The following is a 21671-nucleotide window of genomic DNA, read 5'->3' as shown; positions in this document are numbered from 1 at the left end:
CAGGTTTAATAAGTGGGATTTATTGCCTTATAAATGGGGTTGGGACAATCAGTGGCGTTGAGGAGAAGTCAGGTGGATACACAGCTGATAGTCCTACTGAATAGACTGTTAGAATTTGTATTATGGCAAGAAAAAAGCAGCTAAGTAAAGAAAAATGAGTGGCCATCATTACTTTAAGAAATGAAGGTCAGTCAGTCAGCCGAAAAATTGGGAAAACTTTGAAAGTAAAGGCTATTTGACCATGAAGGAGAGTGATGGGGTTGCTGCGCCAGATGACCTGGCCTCCACAGTCACCGGACCTGAACCCAATCGAGATGGTTTGGGGTGAGCTGGACCGCAGAGTGAAGGCAAAAGGGCCAACAAGTGCTAATCATCTCTGGGAACTCCTTCAAGACTGTTGGAAGAGCATTTCCGGGGACTACCTCTTGAAGCTTATCAAGAGAATGCCAAGAGTGTGCAAAGCAGTAATCAAAGCAAAAGGTGGCTACTTTGAAGAACCTAGAATATGACATATTTTCAGTTGTTTCACACTTGTTTGTTCTGTATATAATTCCACATGTGTTAATTCATAGTTTTGATGCCTTCATAGTCATGAAAATAAAGAAAACTCTTTGAATGAGAAGGTGTGACCAAACTTTTGGTCTGTACTGTAAGTAAAAATATACAGCATTTCCCCAAGAGACTTTCAATAACTTACAATAGTCGGCCCCTGGGATGTCTCCATTTGGACTGTACCAGGCTTAGAAATGTTTGTCCACTTTACATCTGTCCCCTTTAAAAACGCTTACCTGCAGACTCCAGATCAGCGGGCGACATCCGCCTTGATCCTGCGCGCCAATTTTAGCTCCACTCCCTTAGCGTGTGTTCCACAGACCGGAAGTACCTCCTGGAACGCACCCGACGTCATCGCAAGCGCCGAAAGGTATCGGGCTACAATGAGGAGCTTGAACACGACCGGAGGAACTCCCTGAGTGACCGGTCTGTACATGGACCTCCACCCCCGGCGCGCAGAGCAGGAAGTATAGAGCAGGGATCCCAACGCTTACCAGCATCTCAATACCCAACTAGGGCACGGGTGCTGCCTGCTTCCCTCATGTGGAAAGGCATTCCATCTTCTTATCTTGCCTCACAGCAAGTGCCATGAGGATAATCCGTCTCCACCTAGAGGGACAGGAAGACAGTCAAATTTATACTTCCTGTCCCCAACTGGTTGGAGGCGGGTCATCTCTCATGGTATGCCGTCATGGAGAATGAAAGTGAAAAAGCTACTACAAAAGTGACAACCACTATGGCAACAGATTGTGCAACTTGCAGCAGCAACAAAATAAATGTTTTTCCCACTATAGAAATTGATGGCCTATCAAGTGCAGCTCCTTCACGTATCACCTGCTCTGCAACACAGCTACATTCATTTGTGCCTCACTGTCAGGAAGGACTGCCTTCATATTTGAGATCAGTAAAGGTCTCAGATGTTGAGCCCCAACAAATAAGGCTTCTTTCACATCTGCGCTATTATTTCCATTCTTCTGATCTATTATAGGTGCAGAATGAAAATAACGGAAGTGTCGGACTCAGCACATAACTGACAGGAACGGAGCCTAAACAGATCCCAATCGACTTTAATGAGATCTGCTAGGTATCCTTTTGGGAGAACTTTTTTTTAGAAGAGAAAAAAAGTCCTGCCTGCAGGATTTTTCTCTACTATTCTTGAACTCTGGCAGAAGCCCCCGAAATTCAAAATTCATTGGGATAGAGCAACACCCTACACAGTTTTTCTGCTCCTTAAACAATTTCAGGAGCGTGAGGGGGAAGGCACTGGCACTTCATGATACAGACACATCTCTTGCGCTGAGGACCCAGTAACCTACCACATTTTGCACACACAACTGCAGTGGGGCCTCTGGCAGCTGTATCAAACAGCAGCCCAAAGCAAGTTCAGTTGCTCTTTGGGGTGCGTGTGCGAGATCCTGTCTAACATACCACTCTGAAGTGACATATTAAAAAGGGACTGTCCAGGATTGGAAAAACATGGTTGCCTTGTTCAAGAAACAAATGCTAAACCTGTCATTTCCATAGAAGCAAAGGCGCTGAGCTGCAATACCCCACAAAACCTGTGGACAGTTGTGCACCGGTTTAAAGTTAGCTACATTTTGTAAACATAGACAAGCCTTTTAGGGCTCATTCACACAAACTTGTGCTGCCCGTTGCCGTATTGCGGGCCGCATTTGCGGATCCGCAATACACGGGCACTGTTCTGTGTGCATTTCGCATCACGGATGCACACCCATTCACTTCAATGGGTCTGCAAATCCGGAGATGCGGAACGGAACACTACTGAGTGCTTCCTTGGGTTCCGTTCCGTGCCTCCACACCGCAAAAGGATAGAACTTGCGCTCTCTTTTTGCGAAACGGACAGATCGGGTCCGCGATCCCCTTGCAGCCGAGTCACGGTCGGTGCCCGTGCATTGCGGTCCACAGCACAGGCTTCACACAGTCATGTGAACAAGCCCTTATTGTGTAGTTGAAAAGCACTAGCTCTGTGCCGATGCTGCCTCTCTATCACTGTACCAGATTTTGGTGGCTTTCAACAAGTAAAAAAAAAAAAAAAAGTTATCCAGGAGCAAGAGTAGGTCATCAATAGTAGGTCATCAATAGTAGAGTAGGCCATCAATATTTGATCAGTGGGCTTTCGAAACCACCAATCAGTTGTTTGAAGAGGCCACATACTCGGTGAGTGCTGCAACCTCCTCACAGCATATTAAGCACAGCGCTGTACATCGTATCATGACTGCTTGGTATTGCAGCTCAAGCCTATGCACACAGTGAATCCCCAACATCAAAAAAATAGAACATGTTCTACTTAGTCCGGTTTCACGGACTGACAGGCCCCTATTCAATTGCAGGAGATCGTTAACTTCCGCTTCTCAGAGAGGCATCAGTGAAAGTAATGTCACTTTTTTTTACTGGTTTTTCATTGTAAATGTCTACAGATGCAATCCTGCAGAATCAGATTACACAGGGTTTGTTGCACGCTTCCTTGGATACACTAAACTCTGCATAAAAGCCAAACAAACAACTATTTGAAAAGTTGCTTAATTTTTCGTTTGAGGTGTTCATAGCAGTTAAAGCTCTAAAACAGATTTGTGGACAGGACCTGGCGAATGGAGGACGCCCAACCACCACCCCCCTACCTAACTGGCCTGAGGTGTGCCTTGGCCTCACTAGGTCGGTATGCCTGAAAAAGGGGGCATGCCCTGGATGTGAAAGTTGGATGACTGAATGAAGAATGGGAATGGGTGGGCAGGGGATGTCCGAATGCCGACGTGCTGCCTGGGAGAAGTGGACCGCTTATAACAGGTACTGGTCCCTCCCACAAATCCAAGCTAGCCTGCGGCCAGCCTTATCACTTGTGGACAGGACCTGGCGAATGGAGGACGCCCAACCACCACCCCCCTACCTAACTGGCCTGAGGTGTGCCTTGGCCTCACTAGGTCGGTATGCCTGAAAAAGGGGGCAAAACCCACCAGTGAGGGAAGGATGGCCCGCCGTGCTATTCTGCCAATGTACTGAATGCTTGGACCAATTCTGCCAGAGGCTCCGGGATATACCGGACAAAGCACCCTGAGCGCCAGCGCCCCAAGTGCTTGATGATATGCGCAGGAACTCCATGTTTGGACGCTGAGGATGCCGCACCAATGCGGAAAGAATGCCCCGAGAATTGAGCCGGATTCAATCCTATACTGGACAACAGGGTACGGATATGTTTGGTGAACTGGCTGGCCGTCAGGGGATCAACAGGGAATGGAAGTAACGGGTCGTTGGGGCCGTGGAGACTAAGGGCCAGCAAGAGGTTGTCCAAGACTGTCACTGGACACCATGCGTTTGTAGTCTGGAAGAATTTGACTACATGGCCGAGACCTACCTGCCTAGTTTTATTGTGCGGCAACTGCAGATGAAAGATGCTGCCCATCCTAACTAAGTCTCCCTTGCGGAGAGCCACCGCCCCTCGTCTGGCCTGTGTCACTTCGCCTGGTCTTAAAAGCCCATAAAACGCCAAGTACATCGCTGCCTTGATCACCAGGCTGGGAAGGACCCCGAATGGTGACAACGAGAGGACGTTCGACAGGCTACGAAACGTGTCCCCCGTAATTGGTTGACGGACCGACTTGACCGTGACCTGACTTTTCTGGATGCCTCTGAGGATGGCCTTAATCGGGTGAGCTGCAAATATAGAGGGTCTATCTGGCTCTTGAAGTGCCAAAAAATACTGCACCCCTGCCAAATATAGCCTGATGGTGTTGTAGGATAACGCCAACACCGAGTGACAATAAGACACGAAAGCCACCATGTACTTGACCTGACCAGCGTCACCCCTAGGATATACCAACTGGAAGTCTAAGAAAACTACCCACGCTCTGCGGTATGACTTCAATGTACTGGTCGACAAAGACTTCGTAATGAGTGAACTGGCGACCACCAACAGAGAGTCTAGTCCAAGACCAGCAGCCGCCAGTCCGGTACCGGGGTGCCCACCGAGTCTGCTTCTGGGTTCTGTAAGAAAAAGCGTGAAAAATCAAAACGAGATAAAGCATCAGCTGCCACATTGCTGACCCCGTCCAGAAACTGGGCATGGAAATGAAACCCCTGTTCCAGGGCTACCCAGGTCAACCTACGCATGAAAGACATGATGAGTAACGATTTGGACCTACCCTTGCTAATGATCTCTGCAGTCGCCATGTTGTCAGTGTGGAAAACCACCGTGTGACCCGACCACCTATGCCCCCAAACTATAGCAGCTGCTACAATAGGATAGATCTCAAACAATGCCGACGTCTGAGAAAACCCCGGCATCTGTAGTACGTGCGTGGGCCATGAGCCGGCGAACCAATGAGAGCCAAATGGCCGCGAAACCTATCGAGGCAGCCGCGTCTGAAAATACGTGTGGAGAATCAGAAGTGGCACTTGGAATAAACATGGAAATGCCATTCCACCCGCTGAGAAATCCGTCCCACATGAACAGATCTGCCCGGGCATTGGCATCAAGATGCACTGATGCGTCCAAATCACTGGTCTGTTGCAGTAAGACTAACAACCTAGAAATAAATGATCTACCCTGAGGAATGATCCTCATGGCAAAGTTTAACATGCCCAACAGAGACTGCAATTCTCTCTTGGTGCAAACCTGAGACATGAGCAAAGAACGGACACCTGACTTGATCCTGTCGAGTTTGTCTAGTGGTAAACTGGCCGACATGTCGCGTGAATCCAGGGAGATCCCCAAGAACGTGACAACCTGCGCAGGCCCTTCTGTTTTGTGGGCAGCCACCGGAATGTTTAACTCCTTGAAAACTTGCAAGAGAACCTGCAAGTCAGCAGGCGCCCGTGAGGGTTCTTCTATCAACAGAAAATCATCCAGGTAGTGAATGACATTCTGGCAACCCTGTACTTCCAACAAAATCCATTCCAGGGCCTGCGCTAATTTGTCAAACAGACTGGGGCTGCTCTTGGAACCAAACGTCAACTTGGTGGCGAAATAGTATGCCTCTCTCCATTTGATGCCATGCCACTGCAAGAGAGAGGGCAGCAGTTTGAACGCATCAGAGACATCTGCCTTGGACAGCCAAGCGCCCGTGCCTGACTGTAGAATGACCTGGATAGCCTGGTCCACGGAAGTATACTTCAATGAAAACTCTTCAGACGGAATCAGTGAGTTGAGACTTGGAACGTGGGAAGAATGTGGAGCAGACAAGTCATAAATCAAACAGAATTTGAGTATTTACCCTGAACCACCACCACCGGGCTCACCCTCCACGTGCAAAAAGGAGAGGACTGGAAAGGACCAATGATAAAGCCCTTCTCCAGTATACTTGCCAGCAGCAGATCCACCAGATCAGCATGATTAGAAGCCGACTGCAGGTTGGGGCATTCATGCGTCTGCTGAGGCAAGGCGATGAGCCCAGTGTGGAACCCCCGTGAAAAACCTTCCACCAGAAAAGCGCGGAACGGCTGAACGGGATGAAGCCGCAGCAGCTGGTCTAGGACCTCGACATTCACCCGGCTCAGTCATGCCGGCTTCACGGTGCAGACCGTGACCGGATGTGCCCTAAAACATGTGGCACAAATATGCAGGAGCCTGCACTGGCTGAAGTTGCAGACAGCATAGTTAAAGTTGTTGCAGAGCTGGGCTTTTCCCAAGTAATGAATGGGTCTCCCTAGCTGGTCAAACTGGGTTGACTGCTGGCTAGGACCCGGGTTGATCCCACCTCTGGAGGTACTGGGGGCAGCTGTGAGGTCGGCCAAAGGGCACCAGGCGGTAGTATGAGCAGGAGACTGACATGTGGCGCACACCAGGGACTTCAGACTGGCGAAGTGCCTACAAAACAGCTCCATGTCAATATCGCTCCAGTCCGTGACTACCTGGAACTGGGCCCAAATGGCTGCCGCTTTGGCCGAGAAGGACCTATGGTAGCCATAGAATGCTGTGCCCCCGTAGTTATGCGCCAAGTCTACCACCCTGTAGAGGTAAATGTCCAACTCCTCTCTCCTATTGGGGCTGGCAGAACACAAAACGTCTCTGAAAAGACTGAAAGCCAGGACGAACTCGGCCAGGGTCAGCTTGCGACTGAGCCTGGGGTCTTTGGCCTTGAGTACCACTGACAACTCGCTACAACCGAAGGACTTGTTCTCTGTTACGTCGTGAGACGTAATTAACAAAGATGCCAGATTGACATCCTTGCGCTCTAAGATGTCCTTTCTTATACTGGGCCTGACGAAATAAACCGGCGCCACTGAAGGCACTCTCCCGCCCTGTGACAGGTTAGGTGTTGGAAGTAGGGAAGGCACGGTACCTGTGACCACAGCCGGAGGTGCCGCGCCGCCAGCCGGCCCAACTGCTGGGGGGGGACGCGATGCTGTTCCATTACTTCCATCCGGGCTTGTAAATCCTGAATGGAACTAGTGAGCGAGTTTAACACCAAGTGGATCTGTACCAATGAATTGGTGATGGTGGTATTGTCACCGGAAGAAGCAGGCCTGGCCTGTGGTGTAGCGGGAAACAGAAGTTTGAAAAGTTCCGCCTTTCTGGCAGTAGCCGCGAACGGAATCCCTCTCCTTAGTAATTCAGCCGTCAACTTAGGCACAGTCCAAGCCCTGAGGGATGGAGTGCTGCCGTGTTCGGACCCTCTTGGAGACGGAGGCAAGGACACAAACTCCTCAATATCTGATGGCTGAGACATGACGACTGAAACAACACAACGAAGAAGAAAGAAAAAACAAACAACAAATAAAAAACGAGAGGAGAGAGAAAAAAAAAAAAACAACCTGTTAACCCTACGACCTGAAGCCCGTAAGCCGACAGACAAACTGACAGAATCTAACCCCCCCCCCCCCCCGACAGCGTGAACGTATGACGAGCAGCCGACGAGGCTCACAGGGAGTATGATAGTCGTTTCCACTGACGTATGAAACGAGCCCGAGTTTATCTGAATCTGTGACGTGGCAGACTCATTAAAAACGAACACTGCGGGCTATTGAACCTACAGACGTGGTAGGTGATGTATGTAAGTATAGGAGTTGTGGAAAACAGACCGTATGACGTATGACACTATTCTACGAGATGATGCGAGGTGTCTCTGACTGTTGTGCGAGAGTGTGGCTGTACTGGTACATGTACCTATGCTAGTGGTGTCTGCAAGACGCTTGGTGGAAAAGGTTTCCACATAATATTTATTTTTATTTTATTTTTTTTAAGCAATCCCCCCTTTAATTTTTTCTATATTATTTTTATTTTTTTCTTACCACGCCCCCTAAAAAATTTTTATTTTTATATTTATTTTTTATTATACGCCAATTGTCAGATGTGCGGGACTACATGTATAAAAGGTAAGTATGTAGTGTATGTATATGAGGTCAAACGTGTGCACAGACAGAAAACCTTGCAGCAAATACCCAGTAATGACACCGGGACCCAGCCACTAGAGCCTAGACATGCTGTGCCCAGGTAACTTGTAGCCCCATGTGTATTTGGAAATCAGAATGAGCAGCAGGCAATGGTGCGTGTAGCAACGCTGCCCCCCGGTGTCAAAACCTGAGACCGCATGTGCCTGATCGCAAGAAGAAGCGATCCTGCCGCACACTTCCCCCTACCCTCATAACCTCCTGCCCTCCCTCGCTTACCCCACCTTCCTGAACAAAACCAGCGGTCTGGAAAAGCATGTGGCAGTTTGCAGGCAGAACGAAAGGCACCACCCGGCGTCTAGGAGCTCCAACTCGTGCGGACGCTTGGTGATGACGTCACACCCGGAAGTAGCGATGTCCGAATGCCGACGTGCTGCCTGGGAGAAGTGGACCGCTTATAACAGGTACTGGTCCCAGCCTTATCACTTGTGGTCTCTTTCCAGAGGCAAATAACCCAATACCCCAATATATAAAGTCGTAACACTCCCTTTAAACTGTTTAAAACATTTATTAAATCAAACACTTAAATAAAAAATACATAGTATTTACAAACTTGAATACATACACAGCTGCAGTTATAATGTACAAAGCTATGTCCTCAACAGCCTAACATGTGGCAATACAGGAGGAGTTTCTGTATAATCCATTGCCTATATTAGGGGGGGTCCAGCAAGCTCCGGCACTCCAGCCATTGTGAAACTACAATCCCCAGCATGCAAACATGTTCAGCTGTTCTTGACTTACAACAGAAATGAATGGAGCATGTGGTGTAGGTTCACAACAGCTGGAGGGCTGGCGATTGCTGAGCACTGGCCTATGTGATCACATGTCAATGCATTTTCACAAAAACACCCGGAGCAAGCATGAAAATTGACATTGAGTAAGAGCATGATGAATTTACAAAAAGGGACAATAAAATGCTTTCTGAGTTACCGCTGCTATTTACAATTCCTTCAAACACCTAAATGATCCTTCTTAGTCAATAGTCATTATATCCAGAAAACTAAATGTATAAATATACACTTATAACAGCTAGGTTTTGACACCGTCACGTTCACGTTCAAATGATTTCCTCATTTGTGTCCAGTTTAGAAGTCTGTTGGCCATGCTCTCCTTTTCAGGATACAAGTAGGATATAACAGTGGTGCTTCACAGGCATTTATTAAGAATGTACAAGCCAGCATCTTTATCCGCTTTCAATGTAAATGTGATAGTCTAAAAATGCACCATAATGAACACAGTGGCTATCTAGGCTAAGTTCACACTAAGGGTCCATCTACACTGGTCGCAACCAGGATTGCAGAGTAGCAGTGATCCCATAGAAAAGAATGGGATCGCTGCACCAGTCGCAAGAAATCCAGCAGTATCGCAGTGTAGCCGTGACGTTAATCTTAGACAGTATTGGTAAACCTGATCCAATATGTGGATGCATTGTGGCTCTAGTCCAACTATAAGAACATGTACATATGGTGATCTTTTAATATGCCTTTAAGTTATGTTAAAAATAATTGATTTTAACAACATCTGGTTTAGGATTTACTATGTAACATACAGTATGGGTACATAGCTTTGAATGACTGTCAAAGAGCTGTTCCTCTAGGAGTCACCTTATGAGCAATCATAAGCCGTTCTTCAATCTTCACCCGAGTCCTTTACAATTCACTGTGGCTAGCGAGGATCCCTTGTGTACTACATGGCTAGAAGCGTTCAAAGACATGTTGTGACTGCAAGGTTTGAAGGCAGATACATTGTAATTTCCACACTGGCTATGAAGTGAACATTGCATTAATGGAATAGTGGTATTGTAGTTGCTACTTCTGTTCACAGTTACATCTCTTTGCCAGGAATGTTACTTGGCAGCTCTAATCTTGCTTTGGCAGACATGCCTATACGATTCAAACACCGATCTGTGCTCATCTGCACTTCCAGGTTTCAGGAGCCATAATGTAGTTCCGTCGGCCTGATAGAAGAACCACTGTCTATGGCTCTTTTGTGAAGGCAATACACACCTAAACATCAGGACCACATTGTACAGTTCATGATGAAGCTTGGTAATGCTCACTATTAGCACATAATGGCTGATGTCAATTCATGCAAGTTGAAATCATATCCCGATTTCATTTCTGTAGTAACTCGGAGTTCAAACTCTATAAGAAATTCATGAAGAGAAATTGTGTTACGCTCATAGAAGTTACCAGTACCACTTATCCAATTCTACTTAGGCAGCAGTCACGGTTTTTATTGCATTGTTGATGCTATTTTTTTATTACACATGTTCTTTGGCGCACTTTTTGGGGAAAAGCAACAGTTCCAGATGTTAGCTGAAAGTAATGACATGAGCTCTGAAACAATGGGTCATCTGTATACCATATGGACCCACTAAGTGTCAGGTGTGACATGAAACAGTCGACCTTAGATTACCCTCACAGTAGTCCACATCATCCTAACAATGGATTTTATTTCCTGACACACAATAGTAATTTTACTGTTCGAACCCTGTACTCTGAAAGTGGTAATGTATAATGGAATAAAGAGACAATACCTGATAATCTGACGGCATCATATAAGGGATTATACTCTTGTAGAAAAGAAGTTTGACTTCCAGGTTCACTGGATAAATATCCTTTGCCGTCCAGGTTCGCCTGTTGCCAAACTATAGGTTCTAACATCTGTCCGAAAAGAGTAAGACTTGTTAATGTCATTAAAAATTAAATATAAAAATTTTTTTTTTTAAAAAGTTGACAATTGCAAAGTGTGAACTTCCCACACAATCTTTTTACCTTGTAAATCTCTTCAGCAGCTCTATCATCATCATCATCATACTCTGCAGAAGAGAAAATTCAATGTATTAATACCTCAGAATACCATTTAGGTCATATTCACATTGGCCTATTCTACTTCCACTGCCTTGCTCAGTTACAAGAGCAGAACAATGAACGTAATGGAAACACCGCAACCGACATAACTATTGATTATAATGAGATCCGCTGGATTTCTGTTTTGGTATATTAAGGGACAAAACATGCTGGCATACAGGACTATTATGTCTCTTATCTTGGACAACATACATATTACCACTGCCTTATTTCACCACTTTCTGCAAATAACTGCCGTCATCACCCAGCAATGAATTGCTTTCAAGACATTCAGTGTGCCAAGACCCCAGTAAAATAATTTTAATTACATTGAGCAATGATTTCTGCAAATGCAATATCTGTACTAAACTTATTACCTTCAGAGCCCATGGGTGACACCTGTAGAGTAGAGTACATATCATCTGTGCTATCAGGCATAGGCACATCAATTGGATCTTTCCATTCAGACCCACTGCTGGTAACTTCACATTCATTCAAGTCTGCAAGAGGATAGTCACATCATAAATCAGACTGAAGCTTGAAAAACATGCTAATCATCTACAAGTGTAACAGTACATGAGCTATTCTCTTTTAAGATTCTATTCAACCTTCATAAGTGTATCTGCATCCTATATGTGGATCAAGCCTTTAAGATCAGGCTGATGGCTGGGACACCCACTGACTGAAGTGGGTGCCACCAGTTCTTTTTAGCACTTGTAACTTGTGTATGTCCAGATCACTAAGTCATTACAGTCTTTGGTAAAGATTTTCTTAATCTTATGACTAAGTATCAAACTGAATTAATAACTACTGGCGATATCTATCATAGGAGAAAATTTGAAGAAGAAACAAGACAGTTTGAAGTTACCCAAGAAATCTGTACTGGTGATGTCGATTTCCTGTGTTGAATATAAATTTGCTGTGTAGCTGCTATGGTCGTCAGGGAGTTGACAGCTCTTCACAGCTTCTTCCAACTCCTCTGCAGATGAGCTTTCGGTCTGAAAAAGTAAAACGAGTAAGTATATGTTACCCACAAGTATTCTATACACCTACATTGTGCAAGTATTTTTGGCTGCAAGACATCTTCCAGCATATGGTAGAGGTCATACCTTTTTCTTTTGTCTTTTCTTGGACTCCTTTAAACATTTGGATTTGCGTTCTGTAAACAAAAAAATAAAAAATAAAAAACAAAAAAAACTCTAGTCACTTCAGTCATAAAATACATATATTAATTATGCAGGCAAAAGTGGGGAAGTTGCCCACAGCAACCAACTGTCATTTTCTAACCTGTGCTTTGGCACCAGAGCTGGTTGCTTTTAGTGCCAACTACAAATGGTGGCCATTAGCCTTAGGCCCCCTGCAGACGAGTATGTCCGGATGCGTTGCGTCTGCAATCAGGGAAAATTGTGCGAGTCAGTATGCAATTGCACAGTCAGTTTTGACTGTGATTGCGTTCCGATGTTCAGTTTCTATTGTGCGGGTGCAATGCATTTTGCACGCGCGTGATTAAAAAAATAAAAAGAGGGGGGGGGGGGGGGGGGGCCCTCTGGTACCCAGACCCAACCATGGTTATAAGGGAAAATAGCATTCTTAATACAGAATGCTTACTAAAATTTGGCTTTAGGCCACATATTAGTAAGCATTCTGTATTAAGAATGATATTTTCCCTTATAACCACATTATAAGGGAAAATACTGTAAATTGACTTTTATCAATTTACTTACATCTCCTAGCAACCATGCGTGAAAAAAAACAAAAAAAAACGCACCACATCCACACTTGTTTGCGGACGCATTAATTTCTATGGGGCCTGCGTTGCGTGAAAAATGCAGAATATAGAACATGCTACGATTTTAACGCAACGCACAAGTGATGCGTGCAAATCACCGCTCATCTTAACAGCCCCATTGAAGTGAATGGGTCCGGATTCAGTGCTGGTGCAATGAGTTTACCTCACTCATTGCACCCGCACGCAATTCTCGCCCGTGTGAAAGGGTCAGAGCAGGAAAGTAAAAACTGATGTGTAGTTAGGAAACGTTTCCATTTTTATTTTAATGCAGTATAAGCCCGAGTTCACACGAACGTGTGTGACCCGTGCCTGTGCTGCAGCCCGCAAATAGCGGGCCGCAATGCACGATCGCCGGCCGTAGGTCAGCCGCATCGGATCGCGGACCCTTTCACTTTAATGGGTCCGCGATCCGGCCGTTCCGCTAAAAGATAGGACTTGTTCTATCTTTTAGCGGAACGGAAGTACGGGAGGTAACCCCACAGAGGCACTCCGTAGTGCTTCCGAGGGGTCCCGTCCGGCTGTTCCGCGATTCCGGACCCATTGAAGTGAATGGGTCCGCATCCGTGATGCGGAATTCACATGGAACTGTGGCCGTGTATTGCGGTCCGCGATTTGCGGGCCGCAATATGGCCACAGATCACACACGTTCGTGTGAACTTAGCCTAAGGCCTATTGCACACGACCGTATGGCTTTTTCAGTGTTTTGCGATCCGTTTTTCACGGATCCGTTGTTCCGTTTTTTGTTTCCGTTGTGTTTCCGTTTCTGTTCCGTTTTTCCGTTCCGTTTTTCCGTATGGCATATACAGTATACAGTAATTACATAGATAAAATTGGGCTGGGCATAACATTTTCAATAGATGGTTCAGCAAAAAACGGAACGGAAACGGAAGACATACGGATGCATTTCCGTATGTGTTCCGTTTTTTTGCGGACCCATTGACTTGAATGGAGCCACGGACTGTGATTTGCGGGCAATAATAGGACATGTTCTATGTTAAAACGGAACGGAAAAACGGAAATACGGAAACGGAATGCATACGGAGTACATTCCGTTTTTTTTGCGGACCCATTGAAATCAATGGTTCCGTATACGGACCGTATACGGACCGCAAAAAACGGCCAGTAAACGGGGAAAAAAAACGGCCGTGTGAAAGAGGCCTAAGATTGTTTTGTTAGCAATTTGAGAAGTATACCGACATATACGCATAAAAATACTACTAAACAATGTACACCAAAACAATCAGAGTCTCATGTTACCTTTTTTATCTGTCTTGACCTGAACGGGCAGCATCTTGTAGACTCTGACAGCGCTGGAACCTTTATATATACTTCTATCCCTCACTTCATTAATATCAGGTAAAGAATTCATTGCACAGCGGAAGTTAGCTTTCCAGGTCTTTGGATCTGGCTCCTTTTCACCAACTTTAAACTTTCCTGTGTTAAGAAATAACCAATACTTTAGGTAACTGAACACAGTTATATCATACATCTACACAACAGGCACGCATACTGCATTCATATTTACTTCCATGGCTGAGAAATCTGCTGCATGTAGATAACAGAAAAGCATGGCACTCAATACAGTAAAAATAATCTTTTTTTAGGCTTGCAGGTACATGAAGATGTGCTGTGTAGGCCAAAGCGCAAATATGCATGAAATGGCCATCACCTTGACTTCCACATCTTCATGTACCTACAAGCCTAATAAAGGAGATAGTTTAACTGTATAGTGAGTGCCATGTATTTCATGCAAGTCCCAGCTCCTATTCTTTACCACTTTAGTGATATTTTGACAAGTCTCAATGACATATCAGAACAGATATAAGACGAATGCTTAAAAGTGTACTTCCAAATGTTAGCCTCAAAGGCTTGTCATCCCACCTCACATCACATAATATATGAAACAAAAATGTCCTTCCATCACCAATAGATCCAATTATGATGTGGAAAGCCTCAAAGTGGTGTTTGAGTTTTTTTTTTTTCTAACCAAGCCAAACATGACCTCTGTTCTAGGGACACAAGCAACTGTGTAGCCAGATAAGTCTACAAGACCATGAACTACTGGCGCAATGTACATTTAGAATCCCAAGTACACATGCACTTTGACACCTACCAGTATGAATAGCCCAGCTACGGAAAAGACATGCATCTTTCTCAATATCCCAACCATGACGTGCGGCGTGCTTCCAGGGAATCTGGAAAATGCCTTCTTCCTGAAGGAATCAGATATCACCGGTTTAGACCGAATTAGAATCGCCAAGAGCAAATGGTCACATCTAGGTACAGTCTATGTGCAAACAGACAATACCTTGTTTATCCATGTCAGGCCAGGGATTTTATTGGATTCAATCTGCTCTTCGAGCCAAGGTCTCATCCTCAGACGTGACACAGGCATTTTGCTGTAGAAACACAAAATGTCAGCGTTAGAACTAGGTTTCCCTTCCAGTCCAAGATATCTACAATGCACATGTGATATATTCTCTGTACTAGATACTACACCACATTATTATCCTCCTGCAGAACAAGGGTCATTTGTGTTATCTGTGGATGATCTGCTGAAGTTTCAGAAATCTTTCTGCAGAACGTGCAGGAATTTACAAACCTCGTTCAGGGTACAGATTGTCTGCAGCGGGACTTCCTGTGCGGATTTCATCCTGTACTCACTGTAAAGGGTGAAATCCGCACCACATGTTGAACTGCTGCAGATGTTTTCCGCAGCATGTGGAGGACATCTATCAATTCACAATTTATGCTGTGGATTTGTGTGTGTGGTGGACCTATGAGGATGCACCCTTAAAAATACAAGGAGCTGCAGAAATTCCTGCACACCAAAGTGACGCTGTCCAAAACAAACTGAAGAAACTTTTGACAATTATTTTTAAACACAAAAATCAAAAGAATCATCATGGTTGCCCGCTGAGTACACAACAAAGAACACTACACCAGCCCATAAGGTTGCATTACAAAATGGTATTAACATGATTCTGTGGGACTCAAACTAAGGCTACTTTCACACTAGCGTTCGGGGCTCCGCTTGTGAGTTCCGTTTGAAGGCTCTCACAAGCGGCCCCGAACGGATCCGTACAGCCCTAATGCATTCTGAATGGATGCGGATCCCCTCAGAATGCATCAGTTTGGCTCCGTTTGGCCTCCGCTCCGCTCAGCAGGCGGACACCCGAACGCAGCTTGCAGCGTTTTCGTGTCCGCCTGGCCGTGCGGAGCCAAACGGATCCGTCCAGACTTACAATGCAAGTCAATGGGGACAGATCCGTTTGACGTTGACACAATATGGTGCAATTTCAAACAGATCCGTCCCCCATTGACTTTCAATGTAAAGTCAGGAGTCCCTATTAATATACCATCAGATCTGAGTTTTTATATTTTAACTTGAAGCGTCCCCATCACCATGGGAACGCCTCTATGTTAGAATATACCATCGGATTTGAGTTACATCGTAAAACTCAGATCCGACAGTATATTCTAACACAGAGGCGTTCCCATGGTGATGGGGACGCTTTATGTTAGAATATACTGAGAACTGTGTACATGACGCCTGGCAGATGCTGCCAGGCAGCAGGGGGCAGACCCCCCCCCCCCTCCTGTAATTAACTTATTGGTGGCCAGTGCGGCCCCCCTCCCTCCCCAGTATTAATTGTAACCAGTGCGGCCCCCCTCCCTCTATATTCATCGGTGGCCAGTGCGGATTCCCAGTATTAAATATGACCAGTGCGGCCTCCCCCTCCCTCCCCAGTATTAAATATGACCAGTGCGGCCTCCCCCTCCCTCTATATTTATTGGTGGCCAGTGCGGATTCCAAGTATGGCCTCCCCAGTGCGGCCTCCCCTCTCCCCCCCCCCCTAATTAAAATCACACACACACACACACACACACACACACACACACACACCCCCCCCCCCCCATCATTGGTGGCAGCGGAGAGTACCGATCGGAGTCCCAGTTTAAATCGCTGGGGCTCCGATCGGTTACCATGGCAACCAAGACGCTATTGCAGTCTTGGCTGCCATGGTTACTTAGCAATAAATACAAGCATTATACTTACCTGAAGAGCTGCGATGTGTGTCCGGCTGGGAGCTCCTCCTACTGGTAAGTGAAAGGTCTGTGCGGCGCATTGCCTATTGCACAGACCTGTCACTTACCAGTAGGAGGAGCTCCCGGCCGGACACACATCGCAGCTCTTCAGGTAAGTATAATGCTTGTATTTATTGCTAAGTAACCATGGCAGCCAAGACTGCAATAGCGTCTTGGTTGCCATGGTAACCGATCGGAGCCCCAGCGATTTAAACTGGGACTCCGATCGGTACTCTCAGCTGCCACCAATGATGGGGGGGGGTGATTTTAATTAGGGGGGGGGGGGGGGAGGGGAGGCCGCACTGGGGAGGCCATACTTGGAATCCGCACTGGCCACCAATAAATATAGAGGGAGGGGGAGGCCGCACTGGTCATATTTAATACTGGGGAGGGAGGGAGGGGGAGGCCGCACTGGTCATATTTAATACTGGGGAGGGAGGGAGGGGGAGGCCGCACTGGTCATATTTTTTATACTGAGAATCCGCACTGGCCACCGATGAATATAGAGGGAGGGGGGCCGCACTGGTTACAATTAATACTGGGGAGGGAGGGGGGCCGCACTGGCCACCAATAAGTTAAATACAGGAGGGGGGGTCTGCCCCCCTGCTGCCTGATCTGAGTTTTCCGAAGTGAAAAATCAGATCTGAAATGAACAGTTATGCAAACGGATCCGTTCTGAACGGATGCAAGCGTTTGCATTATAGGAGCTGATCCGTCTGTACAGACACCAGACGGATCCGCTCCTAACGCAAGTGTGAAAGTAGCCTAAGGCTGGGTTCACATTTGCGTCCTTAATTCCGGCAATCTGGCGAAAATTAACTGTATCCGGCATACATGCATTTTTTTGTCTGGCTGAAAGCCAGCACATATGCCGCTAAGCGGCCGGATCCCATTACAGTGAATGGGGATCCTGCTGTGCCGGATATGGTAAGCTCCAGCGGTCTGTTCCTCAGTCAGAACTAAAACCGCAGATGTAAATCCAGGCAGAGCAGACTGTTTAGTTCCAACCTAGTGCCTGGTCTCTTCCTCCTGAACAGCAGCTTTGAAATATGAGATCATTAGGACTAGAAAGCCAGGGAAACATTGCACGCAATGCTGAGCTCCGCCTAGCTTCAGTTTCCTTAAAGGGCTTCTGTCACTCCACTAAACTCATTTTTTTTTTGTCTCCTTAAAATCCTTATGCTGCGATTTCTCAATATATAGGGCTATTACTCAGTTTGGTTCAGTAGTTATATATAAAAAGTGACTTTTATAATATGCAAATTACTTCTCTAGCAGCAGGTAGGGCGGCTACCTGCTGCTAGCAGCCGCATCCTCCGTTCATAATGACGCCCCCTCCTCATGTTGATTGACAGGGCCAGCGGACGCGCTCGTTCTCTGCTGGCCCTGTCTGCATTCAAAATCTGGCGCCGTACCTGTCTTGAGTCGGCGCAGGCGCACTGAGGGGAGGACGCTCGCTCGGCCGCTCCATCCTCAGTGCGCCTGCGCCGATGACGTCACATGTACACCCGGCGCAGGAGCACTGAGGATGGAGCAGCCGAGCGAGCGTCCTCCACTTAGTGCGCCTGCGCCAACTGAAGACCGGTGCGATATTTAAAACACAGACAGGGCCAGTCAGAGAACGAGCGCGTCCGCTGGCCCTGTCAATCAACATGAGGAGGGGGCGTCATTATGAATGGAGGATGCGGCTGCTAGCAGCAGGTAGCAGGCTGCTAGAGAGGTAATTTGCATATTATAAAAGTCAGTTTTTTTGTATAACTACTGAACCAAACTGAGTAATAGCCCTATATATTGAGAAATCGCAGCATAAGGATTTTAAGGAGACAAAAAAATTGAGTTTAGTGGAGTGACAGAAGCCCTTTAAACCCTTAGTCACCACTAATACGCCTTTTTACTCACAAACATAGGGGGTTTTAGCTAAACAGCTGACTTTAATCAATTACATGTACCCAAAATGGTGCATTAAAAACTAGAACGTGTCCGGCAAAAAATAAGACCTCATACAAGTACAAAAAAAAAAAAAAAACAATTTATCGCTCTTGGAATGCGTTTAAAAAAAAAAAAATTATGCATAGTCACTAAGGGATTAAAAAGGTAAAGAATGTGTGTGTGTGTGTACACGCAAGATTTGCTGCCAACTCTAGAGTTCAGATAGAAGACAGAATATAGACTTAGGAGCTCTCTTACATGCTATCAGTTCATGGAAGACACAATACAGTAGGTTTGAAGAGGACCTTTCATGGGTCCAGACATTAAAGGGATTCTTGTAGATGTCCAAAAAAATAAATAAAAAAAATGGAGACAGCACGTCCAAAAGGTGGATTTTTATTCCAGATGCAACGTTTCGGCTTAGCCATTGTCAAGCATGCTTGACAGAGGCTATCACTAAGCCGAAACGTTGCATCTGGAATAAAAATCCACCTTTTGGACATGCGGTCTCCATTTTTTTTTTGGACATCTACAAGTTGTTAATATTGGGGGGCTTTTTACCACCTCCCTCGGAGACGAGCACCCACAGCATCATTACTAAGGAGTGCTGTCCACCCGTGTTTTTTTTATTAAAGGGATTCTGTCATGAGATTTTACCCCTATAACCTAATATGTGCTCATGTTCGGAGTAATAATAAGAATCCTAAGCTGGCATTATTATACTTCACTGTGGCTCTATTTGCAAAAACAGGTTTTTATAACCTGTCAATCACTCACTTAAGGTGCCCAATGGGAGGTCCGTTAATACAGGGTGCCCGGCTGCACCCCTCGCCGTCCGGTGCCCAGCGCCGCCTTCCTAGCTCAGCACCGCCTCCGCAATCCTACCCGTCCCACTGCTCAGCCTGATGCGCCGCAGACTACTGGCAGCGGCTTCGTTGAGCGAAGTGTGCATGCGCCGGCCTGATGCTGAGCCTAGTTCGCAGGCGCGGGATCTGGCAGAGGGACGGGTAGGATTGCGGAGGCCGCGCTGAGCTGGCAAGGCAGCGCTGGGCACCAGACGGCGAGCGGTGCGGTCGGGCACCCTGTATTAACGGACCTCCCCTTGGGCACCTTAAGTGAGTGACAGGTTATAAAAACCTGTTTTTGTGCAAATAGAGCCAGAGTGAAGTTTAATAATGCCAGCTTAGGATTCTTATTATTACTCCGGACATGAGCATATGTTTGTTATAGGGGTAAAATCTCATGACAGAATCCCTTTAACTACCAGGATATGTAGGGCACTGCACTGACGTAATATTTTGTTGAGAAACAGGGCAGTCTCCTCCTCCCTGTACCGATGCTATTCATTAGCATACCAGGTGGGAAAACTGCAGGCGATTACAGCAGGAGCCCATACAAACTAGTAAGCAATATTACACCCCTGCACAGTGCCCTACATAACCTGCTAGTTATTTCATAATGTCTGGACCCATGAAAGGTCCTCTTTAATACTGAGCCCCTACTTATATCAACCACATTCACTGTCTAAACAGATACATTAGATATATCTACTCATGTATTTGTTCTTTTTCTGCAAAAACATTACAAAAAAAAATAATAATAATTTATATATAATATACTTATTCCCCCCCCCCCCTTTTCCCCCCTTCCAACCTTCTAGAAACTCACACAACTTAGGCTACTTTCACACTTGCGGCAGTGTGATCGGATCCGCCGATCTGCCGCTAACTGAAAGCATTTGCGAGACGGATCCGGGTGCGGATCCGTCTCACAAATGCATTGCAAGGACAAATCCGTCTCTCCGCTTGTCATGCGGACCGACGGATCCGTCTTGTACATTTTTACCGATCTGCGCATGCCGGAACGACAGAATGCCGGATCCGGCGCTAATTCATTCCTATGGGAAAAAATGCCGGGTCCGGCGTTCAGGCAAGTCTTCAGTTTTTTTCGCCGGAGAGAAAACTCTAGCATGCTGCGGTTTTCTTTTTTGCCTGATCAGTCAAAACGACTGAACTGAAGACATCCTGATGCAAACTGAACGGATTACTCTCCATTCAGAATGCATGGGGACATACCTGATCAGTTCTTTTCCGGTATAGAGCCCCTGTGACGGAACTCTATGCCGGAAAAGAACAACGCAAGTGTGAAAGTAGCCTTACCAGTAACCTGCTTTCCCCATACACTAGGCTCCATGCTCGGCTGTAATAACCATGCACCCTTCATGGACAAAGATAGATAGATTGTGTAATATATATATATATATATATATATATATATATATATACACATACACACACACTTACTAGACACCACTGCGGGCTTTAGCCAGAGCACAGGCGCCACTTGGGGACAGCTTAGCAGCACTACAGCTCCCCGCCCACTTCTTGTTTTTTTGACAGTGAACTTCCTTGTGCAGCGTGCTGCTGTCAGCCTAGAAGTCAAAGGCAATGCCCGCAAACCCCGATACAATCCTTGTGCACGAAATACCGGCAGCAGAACGGATCTAATCTGCAGGATATAGTAGTATGCATGGATAATATAGTAGTATGAACACCGGTGACTTCCGATGAAAGAAGAATTGCTTTTGAATGAGAATCACTACGTCAGACACGAGGTGTAATACATGCGAAAGTGTGCAGACAATATAACAGTCCACGGCTGCATCTCCAAGCTCTTTGCATCCCTATAGAGAAAGCAGGACGTTACCTGACAGTCCTCAGTGCGGCGGAGCTGTGTAATCCTGCTATAGCGGCTTCACCTCACGTCTTGTGTAGATCCAGTCCTGGGAACAGTCAGCAAGCAGCTCTGTAGTGTACTGCTGGGGGATGCCCAGGTATATTAGCCTGGTAAACCCGCCCTGACAGGACAGGGCGCCCCTATTGGCTGCTGGAGATGTCACAGCCAAGCATCATTTCGGGGAAATCAGGCTGTTTAGAAACTGAGCGAAGACTGGGGAAGTCCCAGCAAGTCCCTGGCCCCGCCCCCAGCACGAGCCATAACAAACAGTGGAAGCCGGCGGTGGAGCTATGGCCGCACACTCCCCGGTGGCCTCA

At 46.4% G+C, this 21671-nt stretch overlaps 1 protein-coding gene across 1 annotated transcript; it reads right to left on the bottom strand.

Moving 5' to 3' along the window:
- Window positions 1–8632: 8632 nt before the first annotated feature.
- On the bottom strand, window positions 8633–21371 carry IRF1 (interferon regulatory factor 1). Its single transcript, XM_040405114.1, has 10 exons — window positions 21325–21371; window positions 14909–14999; window positions 14714–14813; window positions 13858–14034; window positions 11921–11970; window positions 11680–11809; window positions 11189–11311; window positions 10737–10780; window positions 10499–10625; window positions 8633–10103 (listed from the first exon to the last, which is right to left on the bottom strand). The coding sequence occupies exons 2-10, from the start codon at window positions 14993–14995 to the stop codon at window positions 10021–10023; spliced, it is 921 nt and encodes a 306-aa protein (XP_040261048.1). The 5' UTR covers window positions 14996–14999; window positions 21325–21371; the 3' UTR covers window positions 8633–10020.
- Window positions 21372–21671: the final 300 nt, after the last annotated feature.

Source organism: Bufo bufo, chromosome 1 (genome assembly GCF_905171765.1).
Source record: "Bufo bufo chromosome 1, aBufBuf1.1, whole genome shotgun sequence".
Classification (NCBI taxonomy): domain Eukaryota; kingdom Metazoa; phylum Chordata; class Amphibia; order Anura; family Bufonidae; genus Bufo; species Bufo bufo.
The sequence above is the reverse complement of the archived record's forward strand: the minus strand, read 5'-3'. Positions and strand labels throughout refer to the sequence as shown.